Raw genomic sequence first — 22,235 nt, forward strand, 5'->3', positions numbered from 1 at the left:
GAATAAATGAAAGCGTCAGCTAAGTGCAATATAATGCAATATAATGTAATATCTGATTCCCTCACATGTATACACACTTACACGGACCTGAGAGTGTGTTAATCACTGCCCTTCATCTTTCAGATGGCAAAGAGTTGTATATTAATTAAAGGAACATTAAGCAATTTTCGTCTAGTCACCCCCAAAGGTTGTCAGTAGAATTGACTCTCAATCGAGCTACAGAGAGAGAGATGGGCCGCTCCTCCAAGCTCACAGCACTTAATGCGGTTGGGTCAAAGACGTGCAAAATGGCATTGTCATTCAGTGTAACGGATGCCTCCTGCTGACTGTAACTGTAAAAATCATGACTCTTTTTATTTATTTCTTGTTACAGGGAATTCATGAAAGCCTCGGCTTTGAAAAATCATATTTTTTTGCAGTTACAGTCGGCAGAAGGTGTCCGTACCACTGAATGACAAAGACGTCTTTGACCCGGTTGCAGCTCATGGCAACGAAGCAATTTTATCTTTGCGAATAGTTGTGAATTGCGAAGTTGCGAATAGTTGTGAAACTTCATGTCAAGGCTTGTTTATTAATTCATTTACTTATTCATCTATTGTTTATTGTTTTACTTATTCATGACTTATTTTTAAGAAATGCTTGGAGTTGCTCCCCACGGTACTGTTTTTAATGGAGTAGGCTGACAGATTCATAGATGTTGCCACAAACACAACTGAACCAAATAATGGCTGTAAAATTTCTGCACTTCTGTTTAGCATTTTCTCTCTGCTAACCCCATGTGTGCAAGTACACAGAAGCCACACAAAAGCCTTTATGCACATGCAAGCATGCGCGCTCGCACGCACGCACGCACACACAGAAGTGCAGTTGGCAGCTGAGCTCTGTTGATGTACTGTGTATGCTTTTGCTGCCGCACATGAGATATAGCACGCGCACACACACACACACACACACACACACACACACACACACACACACACACACACACACACACACACACACACACACACACACACACACACACACACACACACACACACACACACACACACACACACACACACACACACACACACACACACACACACACACACACACACGATTGATGGAGGACATCTGTGTGCACATCAAAGCCACACGCATCAGACTGTCCTCCACTGTCCGAGCAGCATAAACAGATGCGAACGCCACAGACAGAAGGGCACACATCAAGGCAGAGAGAAATGCCTGCCTATTCTCTTTCTCTGCATAGCCCTCATTTTCTCTCCATTGTGGTCTCTCTCCATCACATACACACAGAAACACACACAGACTACTACACAGTCACACACACACACACACAAACACACACACACGGACTACATCACAGTCACACGCAGTCTCTCTCTCTCACACACACACACCACATCGCAGTCACACACACACACACACACACACACACACACACACACACACACACACACACACACACACACACACACACACACACACACACACACACACACACTTTTTGCAGACATGCGCATAACATGCTTTGACGCACACAAATTGAGCATACTCCAATAATAATAATACACAGCAGACGAAACGCAGATGTCACCCAACACACACGCATGCACACACGCATGCACACTCTCTCTCTCTCACACACACACACACACACACACACACACACACACACACACACACACACACACACACACACACACACACACACACACACACACACACACACACACACACACACACACACACACACACACACACACACACACACACTGTAGTGGGTGCATCTGGCTTTTGTCTCTGCGTGTCAGACAGTTGTACTCTCTATCTTGCACACACACAGCCCATGGGCACATAAACACCTACAAAATATCAAAAATAGAATATGAACTCAAACACAAAACACAAAAGTATGTTTAGTTACGTAGGCCCTGCTGCTGACTGCCTTTCCACAATATGGCCCGAAAGAGAAGAGCGAAAACTGTGAACATTGAAACTGACAAAATGCCTTGCAATACACAGGCAAATAGCAGGGAAGTGGTGTTGATGTTTCATATACTTTCTTAATACACTTTGTTAATGTACAGTACTTAGGTAAAACAGATTTATTCTCATAACAAAATGTTATGAATCCAAGTTTGGACGTTAACAGCTGGGAAAAAATGGTAGTTACGGCAGGCTTTTGTCCAGCAGAATCAACACTGGGCATGAAGCATGACCAAGCACTGTACCCTGGGGGACAGGAGAGACGAGCACAGCTGGACACACTGCCCTGCCAGTTACACTCCACACAGTCAAATCACGGCTCATCACAGAGCCCAATGAATATGTTAATAACACTTTCCTTCCAATTAGTTCATCAAACATACAGACAGGGACACCAAAACTAACCCGACTTAGCATCCGCACTTGTTGTTCTGTATATTTCCTGTGCACTTTGTTTCTAGCCTACTAGTGATGTTGGCTTTGACTATGTCCTCGAATCGCTTGTAAGTCGCTTGTAAGCGCCTGCCAAATGCAATGTAATGTAATGTAATGCAACTATGACAAAAATGATTGTTGATGTTGCACCCCTAGTAAATGCATAACTAGTGAATGCTTTGTTAGGATGCTGTGCCCTGCCCTCCAATATTAAGGCCATACAAAGCCAACGGGCCTCAACTATGCACATTATGAGCCACTCTCATGAGCAGTCAAACAGTTGATGCCTTTTTGGCTTTTGTCAGGCAGAATGAACATTAAACATGAAGCATGACCAAGCTCAGTCCCCTGGAGACAAGAGAGACGAGCACAGCTGGACACACTGTCCACAACGTCACGTCATGGCCCCTCACAAAACCCCAAATGTGTGAATATTTGTAAACAGTTACTTTTGTTATGAAAAGTAAGCATATTTTTTGTAAGTTTTCTGTCTGATTGTACTGGTCTGTCTCTGTCCTGATGTGTTCCTTTTATGTGTACTATTTGTATTATGTGACTGTGGACTAAGAGTCTGGCGAATAAACTTGAATTAAAAAATTGAATAATTCATAACATTAAAGGATACTGTGTGAGATTTTTAGTTGTTTATTTCCAGAATTCATGCTGCCCATTCACTAATGTTACCTTTTTTCATGAATACCAACCACCAGCATCAAATTCTAAGTATTCATTATGACTGGAAAAAATGCACTTTTCATACATGAAAAGGGGGATCTTCTCCATGGTCCACCATTTTGAATGCCCAAAAATAGCCATTTTTAGCTGCAAAAATGACTGTACTTGGACCATACTAGAAAATATTAGTTTATTACTTAGTAAACTTTCATGTAAAGATCAAATTTGGCAATAGGCAGCTCAGTTTCAATGAGCAGCATAGTTGCAGTACCTTTTTTGACTATTTCCTGCACAGAGTCCCTTTAATGTCCCCTGTGTGCACGGCCGTAAAGCAGGGGCGTCAGCAGACCCAACACCAAAAAGTAATGCATGCGAGCGCGCGAAGCGCGCGAGCTCCAAAAAATTTGGCCAATTATTTTTTAAAAAGAAAAATTAATCAAATCTATATGTAGGGCAATACAACTCACAGTAGCTAACTACATTGTCAGCTGAGTCTCACCTGTCAGTGTCATCTCTCAATGTCAACTCATCCTGCATCCCTTCTATCTGCTCCTCTCCTCCTCTGCACTCTGTTGCACTGAGTCTTGAAGTAACAAGAACATATTACAGTCTCCTGTCTGCATTTTCATGATCTATAACCTGTTTGCAGTTATTCCTAATTAATATGAATTGAATAGTCACATCACCTCTGCTCGTGCTCATCAACATCCATCTCTCCTTCACCTTCTCTTGCAAGCTATGATCAATTGGTGTGTGTGTGTGTGTGTGTGTATATGTGTGTGTGTGTGTGTGTGTGTGTGTGTGTGTGTGTGTGTGTGTGTGTGTGTGTGTGTGTGTGTGTGTGTGTGTGTGTGTGTGTGTGTGTGTGTGTAGGCCTATGTCGTGTGCGCGTGTCTGTGTGTGCCGGTGCATGTTCACGTCAAGAGGGGGAGCCAGAGTATCAATATCACACATGGGCATTGCGTAGGCTATGTGTAATAGATGCATTCAATCGAATAGTTGGCTAGTTCACGGCATTATGTTTTGGTCTTAAAAGTAACCACCTGTAGGATTTTATCATGCCACCTTAATGTATAATGATGTGCTTTTGTCTGTAAGACCACTCGAGCAGCAAACACCAGAATGAGAATCATTTCAGAATCGTTCACTTTCAACTCTGAGACCAACGTGTGCTTGGGCTGCATTAAGCCAGCCAGCCTCCAACTTGCCTGGACGACGGCTCATTCAAGCATGCACTGGGCTATTTTTAAAAGCATCAGCATAGCCTACAAAACTGCTTTCTACGAGTGTTGTATTCCGTTATAGTGCGCTAGTGGCCTAGGCTATAACAGCGGGGTCATTGGTTGCAGGCAACTTTGTCAAGATGTCAAAAATATGCCGATAGCTAGCAAAGCTGACAAGACAAGTTGGGGTAGTCCATCACGGCATCATAACCCCCTGAAAACACGAACGTAACGAATTGAGAAACAGCACAACATGGCAAATAGTTGGTGAAGCCGACATTTGTGATCTTTCTCCGATCAACAGGTCCTATATATGAGCGAACTGCCTGGCTACTGTAGCATAACAGACGTGACCACATAGGCTAACCACTTCAGAGATGCCCCTTCGCGTTATTAGATGAAACATGTTCTACACACATTTGATTGACATGCTATGCTTAGTTTACAGATGATAACAAAAAATGACGCTTACTGTTTACTTCACTTCACACCGGCCGGAGTGAATGGTCGCTGTGTTGGTCAGGTTCGGTTCAAAAAGCCAACATTTTCATGTGCTGCCCAAATCTCTTGTTATCATGAAGAACGATTCTTCCTAGGCTATGTCTATTCGTCACATTTCATTGCAGCGGTCATCCAATGAGGGGGGGCACCATGTAGCCTAATTCACCACGTAATTCATTATTCAAATAGTCAATTTCTTCAGGGTGCCAACTAGGTTATATTATAATCAATGTTTTAGTGTGTCTTCACTAGGATAACTAGTAGGCTATGCCTGTCGTGTTTCTTAAAGATAGTGAAAACTCCTGCATGGCTCTGTATTAGGCAACTCTCGGCTACATGCTCCGCCCGAGTACGAAAGGCCGTGGTGGCAAGTGCATTCTGATCAGGCTGCTGCATCCGTGTCAGACTTAATTTCTAACTTAAGTGTAGTATGCTATAGGCCTATTTTAAGAGAGAGAAAATAATGCAAGCATGTATTCTGTATATTAACAGATGATCCAGATTTAAATAATAAAAAATAAAGATATAAATAAATAAATGAATTAAAAAATCAGTGCCCATTATAGGCTGGCACCGCAGGTCCACACCAGGGCACGTGCCCGGGTAAAAATGCTCTAGCATATAGCCTACTGCAGTGCATGCTTATAAGGACCATTTTGACTGCCTGCCAACAATATGGGCTTATAAATCAAAGGGCTTTAATTATAGACATTATGAGCCATTTTATCTGTGTCGGAGTTCCCAGTAAAAAATTGTTGCTGCCTTATTGGCTTTTGTTGATTAATCATACATGATCATGCTAATGCTGCACCCCTAATAAACATATAACTAGTCAATGTTTGGCTTGGGGAAAGTGGACTGTCTTCTGACAACATTACCCTATGAAATCAAAGGGCAGTAACTTTGAAACTGAGAGAAAATAGCTCATAAAGTACAGAGTTGACAGCAAAAAAATTGTTGATGCCTATTTGGCTTTTTGCCGGAGCAGAATAATCATTGGGCATGAAGCGTGGCCAAGCGCAGTCCCCTGAGGGAAAGGAGAGATGAGCAGGGACATAGCTGGACACACTGTCCTCTCATTCACATCATCATGGCCCCTCACAGAGCCCTTAAACACTATGACAATAAAATACAAACATGTTAATGGCCGTATTGATCAGTCATTTTCCTTGCAATCAATTAATTGTAAGTAGCCTCTTTGTGCAGATGGGCCTCTCGGTGGGTTTGTTCACTCTTTGCTGACAATACTCAACTACATCATAACAAGGGCAGTCATGGGTAAGCGGTTAGGGCATCAGACTTGTATCCCAACGGTTGCTGGTTCGACTCGCGACCCGCCAGGTTGGTGGGGGAAGTAATTAACAGTGTTGGGCTCAAGTTACTCAAAAACTGTATGCATTACTGATTACATCATGTTACTGTCTTTTCAAAATAATCCCTTGCACTACAATAAAAAGTAAAAAGTTACTTTCGCCAAAAGAACTGTGGACCTAAATATGGATCTGGCCATTTATTACAGTGTAAATCAAGCTCAGAGTCATGACTTTTTCACCTCCCATCCAGGAGGTGTTTTTGGCAGCATGCAGACTAAAATCTACCAGGTTCAGGAATCGCTTTCTGGCCCACCACACTGAATACCACTAAAATCCAGGTCAATGTAATGTAACTAAGTAAATATTACAGATTTTTGCCTTGTAATGCCTCACATTACTGCATTACAGCAAAAAAGTAATGCATTACAGTAATTAATTACTTTTATAATGCATTACTGCACAACACTGGTAATTAACCAGTGCTCTCCCCCATCCTCCTCCATGACTGAGGTACCCTGGGCATGGTACCTGTCCGCCACACTGCTCCCTCGGGGCGCCATTGAGGGATGCCCCCTTGCATGGGTGAGGCATGAATGCAATTTCGCTGTGTGCTGTGTGCAGTGAACACTTGTGTGCTGTGGAGTGTCGTGTCATAATGACAATGCGAGTGGGAGTTTCCCACATGGGCTTTCACTTTCACAACATTGCTATGACATTACAGAGAGCCGTAAGTAACGGATTAAGATGTGGTTATTAAAATGTCAGTGAAAGTAATGTCATAACAGAGGCTTTGTTTGTCATGTTAATATCTCGCCAAACAAAAACAGGCTTTGTTAGATCGTCTGTGGACTGTGTGCCTTCCCAGAAAATGGTCCCAATTTTAAAAATGTCCACAGGGAAGTGCACTTTGACATAACGAGCCATTTTCTGTCAGTTACTTGTCGTGTTTTGCACTGGGCATGAAGCACGAGCAAACAAGAAGCTTAAGCAATCGTATCCATGTCCCACACAAAAAAACACACAACCCCTCTGTGGACTGCCTTCCAAAAACATGGCCCTACTATAACATCAAAGTGCTGAAACTATGGACATGGATATGGTGCCTCTTTCTGGTCCGTGTTAGTGTTGAACATCGGGCATGAAATGTTGTAACCAAGCCCAGTCCCCTGGTGAAAGCCAAGGAGAAACAAGCACAGCTGGATACACTGTCCTCACATTCACCTTGTGCCCCCCTCACAAAGCCCTCCAAAACACTACTAAAACTACAACAATACATACAAAATAAAGAATAGTTTTGATCAGCTGTTTTACTTGGAACTAATTTATCGTAATTAATCTCCCACTACATAAAAAACTAACTTTGTTCAGCCCTTCTGCAGACGGCCTTCCCACAATATGGCTCTAACAAAAAGAGAAAAACATGCACATCTGTCTCAAAAAGATTGGGTGCAGGACCAGCAAAAATACCATGAAAACTGAAAGAAAAGTCCGCGAAACCAAGCTCCCGTTGCTCTTTTTAAATGTGATTAAATCATTAAAAAAGAGCAACGGGAGCTTGGTGTCGCAGACTTTCCTTTCAGTTTTCATCTAACATAACAATGTCCATAGTTTCGGACTTTGGCACTTTGGTTTTATGAGCCATTTTTTGTCAGTTTCAGTGTTTCAGTGACCATTGTGCATTGTGCATGACCAGGCACAGTCCGCCTGGGGAAAGGAGAGAGGAGAGATGAGCACATCTGGCCTGACTCTCCTTTCTGTTACTTTCCACACCATCACGCCATTGCTTCTCACAGAACCCCATAAATATGTTAATAACACTTTCATTATTAGTTATTAACTACTATTAACTACTTAACTTTATTAACTTTTTCAGTATAGACTGTATATTTTATGTTAGGTTAACTAATAGTTATCATGTTAATGCTGTATCATGTTAATGCTGCACCCCTAGTAAATACATAACTAGTGAATGCTTCGCTGGGGAACTGTGCACTGCCTTCCAACATTATGGCTATAAAAAACTTAAGTTCCTCAACTATGCACATAATGAGCCATTCTCATTGAGCAGTTTTTAGAGTTTGCACGAAGTCAGAAAAGTTGACGGTTATTTGGCTTTCGTCGGGCAGAGTGAACATGAAGGCATGAAGCATGACCAAGCGCAGTCACCCCCCCCCCCCCGGGGGGAAAGGAGAGAGGAGCACAGCTGGCCTGACTCTCCTTCCTGTTACGTTCGACACCGTCACGGCTCTGGTCAAGGAACCCCCACTTTCATTGTCATTTTAACCTAACATAGGATATACAATCTATAACAAAAAGTATCATGTTAATGCTGCAGCCCTAGTAAATACATAACTAGTACATGCTTTGATGGGAAGCTGTGCATTGCCTTCCAACATTATGGCCTTACAAAGCCAAAGGGCCTTTACTATGGACATTATAACCCATTCTCATTGAGCAGTTTTTAGAGTTTGCACGCAGTCAGAAAAGTTGACGGCTATTTGGCTTTTGTCGGCCAGAGTGAACATGAAGCATGACCAAGCTCAGTCCGCCCCCCCTGGGGGGAAAGGAGAGAGGAGCACAGCTGGCCTGACTCTCCTTCCTGTTACGTTCGACACCGTCACGGCTCTGGTCATGGCATGGCCCCTCGCGGAGCCCCATCTGTCCCGTCACAAACACCACACCACAACACCACACCACAGCAACGCAGCACGGCACCATGCAGACATGCCTGTTATAGCAACAACAGCCCTGCGGCGCGTCAATCAAGAGGCCGCTGTGTTAATGAGCCTTCCTTTGGATGCCCGGGCTGTTTACCGGCTACCGTCTTTCATGGAAACTAACGCACGCACGCGGGAATACAACGCGTATACACTCGCGCGCCAACACACACACTTTTGTAAACAAAGCTAGAGACACACTCCCATTCTCCCTCGTTCTCGCTGTCTTTCACGCACGCACGCATGCACGCACGCACGCACGCACGCACGCGTGTATGCTAACACAGAGGCGCACACACACAGACATCAGCTCATGCAGCTGAAAGTCAAATCGTCATTTCTGATATTTCAGAACATCAGCACCACTGACAGCTGATAACAGGCTCATCACAAACACTCTCTGACAACCCCCCGTCAGCCAAGCCAAAACAAAACACACAACAAAACATACACACACACACACACACACACACACACACACACACACACACACACACACACACACACACACACACACACACACACACACACACACACACACACACACACACACACACACACACACACACAACACTGACCGCTGCACAGTTAGCCTGTTGTGATGCATAAATAATCCCAGATCCCCATCACTGTGAGTCGTGACGAGCACACGCACACGCACACACACACACACACACACGGTGGTTTTAGGTCAGAGCACTGGCCCATGGTCACGACTGACTGAGGGAGAGATGGGCAGGGGTTGTGTGTGTGTGTGTGTGTGTGTGTGTGTGTGTGTGTGTGTGTGTGTGTGTGTGTGCGCGTGCGTGTGTGTGCGTGCATGTGTGTGTGCGTGTGCGCGCGCGCGCGCGTGTGTGTGTTTGTGTATGCACACAAGCGCTCGCCTCTGTGACTGTGAGTGTGTGTGTGCGTGCGCTGAGGTTCCGGCACCCCCAGGCCCATGCCATGCCCCAGCTGTGTGGGTAATTATGCTGATTTCAAACAGGCGAGGCTGATGAGGAGGAAGGCCATTCATCCTCCTCCTCCTCCTTTGACCTCTAACTCAGTCACTCACAATGCAAACACACCATGAAATATATATGCAGAAACATATTAAGGCACAAAAGCCCAGCCACAGAGAGACACAAAACAAAACTCACTCACTCACTCACTCACTCACTCACTCACTCACTCACTCACTCACTCACTCACTCACTCACTCACTCACTCACTCACTCACTCACTCACTCACTCACTCACTCACTCACTCACTCACTCACTCACTCACTCACTCACATTAAGGTATAAACATGAACACAACAGTGTACAACAGTGAACACAACACATCGCAACACAACACACATAATGTTGTCCCCAAAAAGTACCATTTGCCAGGATTGTGTATCCTAATGGGAATTTTTGGAGGCCACATAGGTACAACAACAGACAGACAGACAGACAGACAGAAACACACACACACAATAAATAAACTCTCGTTATCGACTCTTTTAAACCCCTCTCTCAATCTCCTTCGACACACGTAAACTGCACACAGACAAACTGCACATATACAGTTATACACACACACACACACACACACACCGAGACGAGAGCAAGGCCTTGTGGTGAGCAGAGCAGGCATGTTTAAAAGAGATGCATGGCGGCCATTTGTCTCCGTGCGGCTGTGGTGGAGAAGGGCGCGGACATAAATACTGGCCCAGTGATGGCCATTACCGTGATTCATGGCAGGTTCATGTGAAGCCACACAAGACGCACTGGCCAGACACACCACTAAAGCATTCAGTGACCGCTGCTCAGAAACAAACATAATGTGGCGTCACCAGCGTCACTGTGATGGACGATGGACTGGCCATCACTAGGGTTGTGGGTGTGTTCTGGCCGTCACACCAATGAGACTGGTGCGCTTCCCTAAGTGGAAGGCAGTGTAATGGACTGGCCATCACTAGGGTTGTGGGTGTGTTCTGACTGTCACGCCAAAGAGACTGGTTCTTTGGTGTAGCGGTCAGAGCCCAAGATTGGTATCCAAGAAGGTCTGGCTTTGGGTCCTGGCGGGACAACTCCCCTCCCCTTTGCTACAAATGGTGTCAGAAGTGGGATGGCTGCTGTTAAGTCTGGCTCAAACTACACGACTAGCGATTGTGTGTCCGATTTTGGCGTCGGGGTGCACCGCACACTAGAAGAGAATCGCAACTGTCAATCTTATCGCTGCTCGCAGCCACCGAGACAATGCCCGATGTTCTATTTCCAGTCGCAAATATCAAACAGTGTTTGATTTCTATGACTTGCGATCGGCGACTCTTTGAGCTGCTAAAGTGCTATCTTAGAACGTCGCCCACGATGAGGAAATCTTTCCCGACAATCGCTTGCAATGGTCCTGCGGGGTAACGTTCCAGCAATTGTCGTAAGGGGGGTTTTCAGCCGAGAATCGGGCCAATAGTCGTGTAGTTTGAGCCAGGCTTAAAGCCATCGGAAGCATACCCAATATGTGTGAGCCGTAACTCCATACGAGGGACCAGCAGGATGAGTGACCCTGCTGTGAGGGACTGCAGTGATGAGTGAAGCATAGATGATGGTGCACACTGAATGGGAGAAGCATGATGGGCAATTGTGTGAGACGCAAAGGTGCGCATCCCTAAGTGGATGGCAATGTAATGGACTGATCATCACTTGGGATTCGGGTGTCTTCTGACTGTCACGCCAAAGAGACTGGTTCTTTGGTGTAGCGGTCAGCTCCCCATTTTGGTATCCCGGAAGGTCTGGGTTCGAGTCCTGGCAGGGAAACTCTGCTCCCCTTTGCTACAGTCACCAAAATGACGTGTGATGATGTGACCAAAAGATGTCCATCCTGGGGTCCGAAAAAGTAACAAGTCACATGGGTAGCTTAGGCACAATAAGATTGTCCATTTCTACAGGAGAACTCCACACCATCTGTGAGCCAAGACCTACAGTACTGTAGACAACAATCTGCTGTCCGTTCCCATACACTCCCTGCTTCCTTGACAGGCACAGACTGGGTGCTAAGCATTGTGTGGAGTGGACCACCACTGAATTGAATTGGAATCCACAGTGCAGGCTGTCAGAATCGCTATATAATGATTCCATAATCAGCTTCTCTCTCTGGCTCTGACGACGGGAGCCGTCAAGACTCCCGCGGCATATTCTCACATTCTTGACAGGTCAATTTCCTCTAGGGAGAAATGAGGCCCATGATTCTCTTTTTTTCATTTAGGTAATGTGCCCGAAGTGAATGCCCGACGGCGCAGAGAGACTCAACAAACACTAGAAGCAATAATGATGTGATGTTTGGTGACAGCTCAGATGGATTATTGCTTTCATGATTTGATCAGTTTGTTCTGGTAAGTCCATTTCTCAGACCTCAAACTTTTTAGCATACATATGGTGTCATTAAGGAACTTTTGTATGATGGGATTCAATGTGGGAGACCATAGATGGCCAAGAACTGGGTCAGCACCTGTGCTTGCCATCCATAAACATCCATTTAATTTACATTTCCAATGATGACATCAGAGTAGATTACACGTCACGCTCAAACATTGGTGATCTGATAAATCAGATGCACACTTCAAACTTTAAACAACAGTTAAACTAATCCCTCCTCACCCTACCAACTGTCTCTCAAGCCCAGACACTCTATACAAATGAAATTAGTACGAGGGTGTGATACGGCCAGGCTTGCTCAGAGGTGGGAGTTCTTACAGAGGAGAAGAGTAAAAATGTCAATCAAACTGCTGTCTCTGGGTTCTGAAACACATTTCAATATACTGCTCCTTCTGTACAGGTAAGAGGAGATGCACACTATCAAATGATGATGATGCTCTCCCCATGCCCTAGAAAATATGCAATCACTATATCTCTGAAGAAGTAAGTGAACATCCTAGACCATCACACCCTTGAGGCAGTTCAATACCATCAGCCTTCACCTCAGCCGATGTCAATACTTCTGTTATTCCTCAAAGCAGCCCTTGAGAGACGTCCTGAATCTAGTTCACAGATATATCCAAATCCTGTTGCTTTTACTAGAGTGTTAGTATTTTGTCTGTGTGGACCCTCATTCATCCAGGACAAGTCATGATAGCCATAAGAGTAAAGTTACACAGAAACCACAGAAACAAGTTTTTTTTTGGAGATCAACTAGAGATTGACTTCCATGTCTCATTTGAAGAAGCCTTCTGGGCGAGAGACGAGACCCAAGACAAGTCCTTGGGTCTTCAGTATGCATGAAGCCTTGCATAACGACTTACCATTTATGGTCATGTGTGTTACATGAATAAAATGTGCAAGTGTTTCCCAACAACAACAGTGAAGTAGCATGACACAACAATCCACTGCTAGCAGGGCTGCTGACAGCTTTGCCCGGGCCCAGGACAAAGTTGTCTGAGAGGGCCCCCCAGTCCAATGCATACAATGTAACGAGGACCCAATTCTGCCCCCCCCTCTCTCCCTGGGTCCGGGACACCTGTCCTCTTTGTGCCCCCCTGTCAGCACCCCTGACTGCAAGTAATCCATCTGTGCTAATGGTTGTTGATTTAAAGAGGCAGGGCGCAAGATGGCTACCAGCAAACGGCATGCCTCAAACAATCTATTTAAAGTGTCCGTGTTTAGATGCTGACACTTGAAGTGGACTGTACTGTATACACTGGATTGCATATGGATTCTGTACACGGGCCAATGTGCCTAACTGATGTCCCAACAGGGCCTGAGCAGCATGTGTGCGTGTGTGTGTGTGTTTCTGTGTGGCTGCTGCATGTCATGTGTGTGTGTGTGTGTGTGTGTGTGTGTGTTTCTGTGTGGCTGCTGCATGTCATGTGTGTGTGTGTGTGTGTGTGTGTGTGTGTGTGTGTGTGTGTGTGTGTGTGTGTGTGTGTGTGTGTGTGTGTGTTTGTTTCCGTGCCGTGGCTGTGTGTGTGTGTGTGTGTTTGTTTCCGTGCCGTGGCTGTGTGTGTGTGTGTGTGTGTGTGTGNGTGTGTGTGTGTGTGTGTGTGTGTGTGTTTCCGTGCCGTGGCTGCGTGCGTGTGTGTGTGTGTGTGTGCGTGCGTGCGTGTGTGTGTGTGCGTTTCTGTGCAGCTGCTGTGTGTACTGTATGCAGATATATGCATGTGTGTGTGTTTCCGTGCGGCGGCTGTGTGTGTATGTACTATGTGTGTATGTACTATGTGTGTGTGTGTGTGTGTGTGTGTGTGTGTTTCCGTGTGGCGGCTGTGTGTGTGTGTGTGTGTGTGTTGTGTGGTACAGTACCTGCTGTCCCAGAAGCGAATCTTGTGGTCGTAGTGTCCGCTGATGATGAAGTATTCGGAGCAGACCACGTCACTGCAGTAGGACAGCACCTCGATGGTCTGGATGCCTGGACGGACGCCACAGAGAGGGATGAACAACAAGGGATGCTCATTGTCACGCATTGTCACACAGATGCCGTTAGAGAAGATGCAGAGTCAAGTCAAGTCAAGTCAAGTCAAAGTTTATTTATAGAGCACTTTAAAATACAACAAGATAGCTGACCAAAGTGCTGGGCAGGCAGATAAAAGGACTAGAGGACCCCTTAAGACACACAAAGACAACAAATAAAACATAGAAACAAATAAAACATAAAAATAAACATAGAAACAGTATAATCTTTGAAAAAAAAAAAACACTTAAAACAATATAAAAACCAATAAAATGCATATATACAAAAAAGAGGCTAATTAAGGTGCAAATAAATACGCTAGGACTACAGAGGAGACGTCTCCTCTTTGACAGACACAGAAACAGATCAAACAAGTGTACACACACGCACACACACGCACACACACACACACACACACGCACACACACACACGCACACACACACACGCACACACACACACACACACGCGCACACACACACACACACACGCACGCACACACACACACACGCACACACGCACGCACGCACGCACGCACGCACGCACGCACGCACGCACGCACGCACACACTTTTTTATGATGGTATAAGCCTTTATGTCTGTTTTTAATGAACAATATTAAGAACTTATGACTGGTGATCTACTCAGTATGCATTACATGTTAACGCATTTAAATAGTGTGATAGTGTGTGTGTGTGTGTGTGTGTGTGTGTGTGTGAAGGTGTGTGTGTGTGTGTGTGTGTGAAGGTGTGTGTGTGTGTGTGTGTGTGTGTGTGTGTGTGTGTGTGTGTGTGTGTGTGTGTGTGTGTGTGTGTGTGTGTGTGTGTGTGTGTGTGTGTGTGTGTGTGTGTGTGTGTGTGTGTGTGTGTGTGTGTGTGTGTGTGTTGTGTCATGCTGTACTCACATGCAGCTCTCTGCAGGTCCCAGATCTTGACGGTGCGGTCGGCGCTGGCCGTCACCACCTGTCTCTGGCTGCACCTGAACTTGGCCGCCGTCACCTTCCGAGAGTGACCTGTCAGAGTAAACTATACACACACGCGTCGCACACACTTTACATGATGCGAAAAGCTGTTGTATTAAATTCACTTATCACCCCGTGAGCAGACGGGTTGTCTAGTTAAGACCGCATCGTTAGTTCTATCGCATCTGGTTGTCTAGTCAAGACCCCGTTGCTAATTCTATCGTATCTGGTTGTCAAGTCAAAAACCCAGTCGTTAATTCTATCGCATTTGGTCGTCAAGTCACCCCAACGTTGTGCACGCGTCCTTACATGCCTCGGATGGAGGCGCTGCTCACTAGATTAGGAAGTGGTGCCCATAGCAACATACCAAGCACAGTGGTTAATATACTCTCTCGCGAAGCCTTAGATCAACAAAATTAATAAAGTAATACTTAAATGCTGGTAACCAGGTGATAAGCGGAATAGTGGCCTTCGAGGTGTCCCGATATCAAGGGAAAATGGACTTGCCAACGCTCCGCCTCGTCCATTATTTTCCTTGATATCGGGACACCTCGTTGGCCGCTATTCTATACTTATTGGCTATCTCACTCCCTCACATTGGCTATACCACTTATCTCTATCACTCTCACACAAACATGCGTACACACACGCACACACACACACGCACACACTTAGCAGCTGAGCTCTGTTGCATTTTGTGTGTTTTTGGTACAGCACACGAGATACCACACATACACACTCTCGTGAGGCACACACACACGCGCGCACTCACACGCACACATAACCTTTATTCTTTCAAAAGAAACCTGATTATACTGAGACAGAGAGAAAAACAACCCTATAAATATCTACAGAGCAACATTTGTTTTCATTTGCACAATGCTTTGATCTTAATCATGAACACGGTCAATATGTTTCCGTTCTGTAGCACTAAATTAAGACAATAATGTTGGAAATGCAGAGTGCCCTTACTGGAGAACTAAACTGGTCTCGCACAAATTGTTCTTCTTATATTTTGATTTTTCCATGTACAATTCTCCATAGATGTGAGCACATGGGTTGTATTTAGTTTATCGTGGGGGAGTCCACAAGTCTGGTGCAAGTTCGTAGATATTTTGAAGTGTGTAACCCACCCTTCCGTGTTCTTCAATGAAAGTGTGGATTGATTGAAATTGTATAATTGTTCACTCCTGGTCTACGGCACTATTTTTAACCCAGTTACAGCAATCTGCACTTTGCATATATTGAGTGTCGAATTTAGCTCTGCAGACTAAAAGACAAAGCACAGAAGTAGACTCACCGGCAGTTGTGTGCAAGGCATGCACACATGGACACACATACTGGCTGGCACACACACACACACACACACACACACAGACACAGAGACACACACACACGCTCATGGTACACACACAAACACTCACTCTCGGCTGCTTATTCTCTCCACGCATAAAGTCATAAAAACTAATGTAAGAAATGAAAGTACATGAGTATGAATAATTAAATCCATAAATCCATTTCTTAGGCCTTGCCTAGAACACTTAGACTCCTATTCCATTTCCATGAAAATGGACAAACACACACACACACACACACACACACACACACTCACACACACACACACACACACACACACACACACTCACACTCACACTCACACTCACACTCACACTCACACTCACACTCACACTCACACTCACACTCACACTCACACACACACACACAATGTACTGTGTGTGCGCACGAACGAGTGCATGCGTGTGTGTCCATTTTCATGTATGTGTGCATGTGTACTGTGTGTGTATGTGTGCGTGTGTGTGAGTACATTGTGTGTGTGTGCACACATGCGGTGTGTGCTTGCGTGTGTGTACACAGGCACTTACACACCACACACAACACACACAACACACAGCACACGCACGCGCGCACACACACACACACACACACACACACACAATGTACTGTGTGTGCGCGCACATGACTGCGTGCATACGTGCGTGTCCATTTTCATGTATGTGTGCGTGTGTACTGTGTGTGTGTGTGTGTGTGTGTGTGAGTACATTGTGTGTGTGTGTGTGTGTGCACACATGCGGTGTGTGGCACAGGCACTTACACAGCACACACAACACACAGCACACGCACAAACACACACACACACACACACACACACACGCTCTTCCTCTTGTTGCTCTGTATCATAAATTCCTAGTTCCTTGTTTAAAGGAACCCCCCGCACCCCCACCACCGTGTTTAGCTTGGATCCATCCTGCCAGGCCCTGTGAGCACTTACACACCAGCTCAGAGACAGCGGATGTTCCCTTTGGTATGGGGCTCTGCTTTCTCTCTTATTTGATTCCTGGAATGTCTCTGTGTGTGGCGTGTGTGCGTGCATCTGTGTTTGTATGCATATGTAGTGCCCTTGCATGCTGTGTGTGTGTGTGTGTGTGTATGTTTTCCCGCACGTGCGTGTGTGCGAGAGAGATTGGTCATACGTGTGTGTGTGTGTGTGTGTGTGTGTGTGTGTGTGTGTGTATGTGTGTGTTGGGTGTGTGTGTGTTAGTATTTTCCTGTGTGTGTGTGTGTGTGTGTGTTTTCCTGTATGTGCATGTTTAAGAGAGAGATGGGCCATACTTATCTGTGTGTGTGTGGTTTTGGGTGCATGTGGTGCAGGTAGTTAGGTTGATATCTGCAGGTGTGTGATTGAATACAGTATGTGTGTGTGTGTGTGTGTGTGTGTGTGTGTGTGTGTGTGTGTGTGTGTGTGTGTGTGTGTGTGTGTGTGTGTGTGTGTGTGTGTTTGCACCACTTCAGTCATTCAAAATGACCAGCTCCATCTCCCTCCCAGGCCACTTCTAGGGACATGTTCACCCTGTAACCGTGATGCCACGTCTAGGGACATGTTCACCCTGTAACCGGGATGCCACGTCTAGGGACATGTTCACCCTGTAACCGTGATGCCACGTCTAGGGACATGTTCACCCTGGAACCGTGATGCCTTCAGGGGAACTTTTGGCAAGCTAGTGAGCATGACAGCACTGGCAAATGAAAGCAGAGAGAGAGAGAGAGAGAGAGAGAGAGAGAGAGAGAGAGAGAGAGAGAGAGAGAGAGAGAGAGAGAGAGAGAGAGAGAGAGAGACGGAACTGCAAAAAGCCATGCTCCGTTACCTTGGGAACGCAGTCATCTAGCTTCCAAAAGAGGGCCGATTTGTCGTACGATGCAGCCAGAATCCTCGTGCCCTGGGGGAGGAGTGGAGGATGAAAGAAGATAGAAGAAAGAAAGAAAGAATGAGAGTAAATGATGAGGATGAGGAAAAGAGGGATAGTGAGAGGGGAGGAGTACGAGAGGAGAAGGAGAAACCGTGCGAGAGAAAGAAAAAAACAGAGAAATATTTTATATGAATTGCACTGCAACCGTTATAATGCAGTAGACTCACTGTGTGCACTTCTGAAATCCTTTTCAGTGATTTTAACCCCTTAGCACAGCACTATGGCTCTCTGTAATGTCATAGCAATGTTGTTATGATGTAGTTAAGCATTTTCAGCAAGTGAATAGGGTTGCCGGCGACCCCAGCTGCAGTAAGAGGCTACGAGCGCCAACTCAATTCTCCGTCGGTGCACCCAAGTGGCTGTCTACCCACCTCAAGTGGTAAAGTGGTAGCCATTACAAAATCAGCCCCATCGCAATCTGACTGATTACATCACCCTCATCACACCAAGCACTTGTTTGAAAAGAATGGCTGGCTGAGTGACTGACTGACTGACTGGTGAAAAGAAAATCCATCCTTGACTTTAAATTGTGTCTTTTTTTGGACAGTGCTGTCCATATATTTACTGCACGATCACTGTACCCACTCATGAAAAACAAGATTTTTAAAAGGTTACAATTTCAGGTTCTGACTAGAATGTAGAGTGCTTTCGACGTTTTCAGGCAGCCACTGTGTGTGTGTGTGTGTGTGTGTGTGTGTGTGTGTGTGTGTGTGTGTGTGTGTGTGTGTGTGTACACGTCAGTTAATCGATTCAAAATAAGCCATGAGACAAGCGGGACCTACACCATCCTAAACATGCCATCAGAGAGAGACACGGCAGAGCTTTATTTCATTTCAGTGAAACAAATCACACCCTCAGCTCACACACAGCCATGTCGAACTCTCACGACAAAACATAACATTCCAAACCAGGCATGTACGGCCTTCTCTTGTGCGCTGTTATGTCAGCAGAACAAGCAGTCCCCGAGGTCGCAGTTTCATAATTAAGGTAGAGGCAGTGACGCAGCCTTCTCTCTCTCTCTCTGTCTCCATCTCTTACCGTAGGGTCAAACTCGATGCTGGTGATGCCCTCATTGCTGCCATCTAGTGTTCCCCTGTGGTGTAGCATGCCTGCGCAGAGAGAAGTAAAAAAGCAGTGATTTAATTATTATTTTTATGACATCATAGCACAGGCTTAGTTTAACAAAGACAAAAAAGGCATATCCGTCTCAAAAATGGTCTGATAAAGGGCATGCATGAAACGTCACATTAAAATAAGAGAAGCAGAAGCTTGTTGTTGTGGACTCTACTTCAGTCTTCATGAAGTGGATGACACAGGCTGCCTCTGTCTGTGCTACGATGAAGACTGAAGTTTACATTACATTGCCATTTCAGCAGCTATGGCTAGCATCCACTTAACACCAGAACCAGGCAGAGACCAAATGTTATGACACATACGTTCACTGGCCGTCTTGCCTATCTTATCTAATCTGCAGTGGGGGCTGGGCTGGGGTGGGGTGGGTCAGGGGAGGCGGATGGAGACTGACAGGGTGTAATGTAGGAATCCAGACAGACATCGGACAACCAAGGGGAGGGGTGAGTTTTTGGAGGAACAGATTGACCTCTGCTGGTGTTTAACAGCTCTCGCAGGGGTCGTGACAGTGTTTGAGCATGCAAGAGAGCGAGAGAGAGAGAGAGAGAGAGAGAGAGAGAGAGAGAGAGAGAGAGCGAGGGCGCGCTGTGCGCACGAGAGAGAGCGAGTCAAGCACGTAAGTAGATAGAGAGACAAGCAGTCAGAAATAAGGTTAGACAGAAACATAGACAGACAGAAGAGATAAACAGACAGACAGGCAACAAGAAATATTAAAAATCAGGCAGAGGAATGGGAAATGAACCAGAGTAGTACTACTTGAACTGGACCTTCATTGCTACTTGACTGGAAATAAAGTAACAGGTGACAGTAAAAGAGGGCATGGGAAAATGTCTCAGGTTCAATAAAAAACAAACAGTGTGTGTGTGCCCAGGGCCGGATTAATGCACAGGCTAGATATTGATGCAGCCTAGCCCCTGAATGGCCAAAAGTGAAAAATTGCAGAATTGTGACGGGATATAATATTGAAAAATTCAAGTGCTGTATTGGGGACAGTTGGTAGACAAGTCATCCTTAATTCCTAGTTCATAATCATGACGCCGTCTATGTAAATTTGTCGCAAAAATTGCCTTCCAGGGGGCTCCACAGCAACATGTAGCCTAGGGGCCCGAGGCCGTCTTAATCGGGCCCTGTGTGTGCCACTGCCAGTGTGTGCCATGCAGGATGTGACTCATGATGTATGTTCTGCCCCCCTGATACAGCACCTGCGGTGATGTCCCAGAGCTTGATGACGCGGTCCGTGCCACCAGTAGCCAGCATGTTGGTACAGGCACTGAACCGCACCGCGTTGATGCCCAACTCATGGGCGTCCTGCAGAGAGAGAGAGAGAGAGAGAGAGAGAGAGAGAGAGAGAGAGAGAGAGAGAGAGAAAGAAAGAAAGAAAGAAAGAAAGAAAGAAAGAAAGAAAGAAAGAAAGAAAGAAAGAGAGAGAGAAAGAGAGAGAGAGAAAGAGAGAGAGAGAGAGATACATTCAACATCCACATTATTACAGGAAAATCTAGGTGTATACTTCAAATATAAATAGATGCGATGATTGACCTCTGCACTGAATGACAGTGATTTCTTGTGACATTCTCGATGTCTTGAATGTCCGGATATCCTGCTCTATGCAATTTACCTCCCTGCATTATAAGAAATGCAACCCTGTGACATCGCACTCATTGACAAGAACAGTTCAGACAGACCTTGATGTCCCTTCTTTCTATTCTCACCGTCTCCTTCCCTTACGCTTATGCTTACACACACACACAGACACACACACACACAAACACACACACACACACACACAGACACACGCACGCACACACACATGCACACACGCATGCACAAACACACGCACACACACACGCACATACGCACGCACGCACGCACACACACACAAACACTTAAACCACAAGAAATGTCAGAATCTGTCAGAACGGTTACATAAGTAAAATGCTTGGGTCTCCAAAGGCCCAGCCAGTGCAGGTTAGAAATTGGATGACTGATATTCCGTATGCGTCCTGACAGCTCCCTCCATCTCTTGCTCTCTCTCTCTCTGCACTTGGGGGAAACAGGCGCCGAGATTCATAGCGGTGTTAATGAGAGGCATGTCAGTGCATCGCAATGACGTCTCCAAGACCCTTTCATCTCCCATCCATCTGCCATAGAACACGGCGCACACACATACACACACACACACACACATGCATACACGCACACATATAGACACATGCATACACACACACGCACAATCGCGCACACACACACATACACACACACACACACACACACGCGCACACACACAAGCAGAAACGTGCACGCACACGCACACTCACGCGTGCACACACACATGCACACACACACACACACACATGCACACACACACAGAGAAACACACACACACACAGAAACACGCACACGCACACGCACACGCACACACACCTGGGGTAGCAGCATTACATCCAGCCCACGTACGTAAATATGGACGCGTTATCCTTACACCACCTCAGGAAATGACAAATGTGACTATGCAAAGCCATGTCAAATCATCGCCTCCCATTCAAGGCAGATGACAGATCCGGTAATATGCATTCTGTACGTAATGGGTTGTTGGGTGTAATGGGGACATAAGCGACAGCCA

General features: G+C 45.7%; 1 protein-coding gene across 1 annotated transcript in view; it reads right to left on the reverse strand.

The window, feature by feature from the left end:
* LOC134454646 (protein Atg16l2-like) overlaps positions 1-22,235 on the reverse strand; it is a 64,482-nt gene that overhangs the window by 27,348 nt on the left and 14,899 nt on the right. Inside the window, exons 10-14 of the mRNA XM_063205773.1 lie at positions 20,818-20,923; positions 19,523-19,593; positions 18,383-18,454; positions 15,162-15,282; positions 14,113-14,218 (exon numbers count right to left, since the gene is read on the reverse strand). Coding sequence (XP_063061843.1) covers positions 14,113-14,218; positions 15,162-15,282; positions 18,383-18,454; positions 19,523-19,593; positions 20,818-20,923 — 476 coding nt within the window. The remainder of the gene's footprint in view (positions 1-14,112; positions 14,219-15,161; positions 15,283-18,382; positions 18,455-19,522; positions 19,594-20,817; positions 20,924-22,235) is intronic.

Source organism: Engraulis encrasicolus, chromosome 8 (assembly GCF_034702125.1).
Source record: "Engraulis encrasicolus isolate BLACKSEA-1 chromosome 8, IST_EnEncr_1.0, whole genome shotgun sequence".
NCBI lineage: Eukaryota > Metazoa > Chordata > Actinopteri > Clupeiformes > Engraulidae > Engraulis > Engraulis encrasicolus.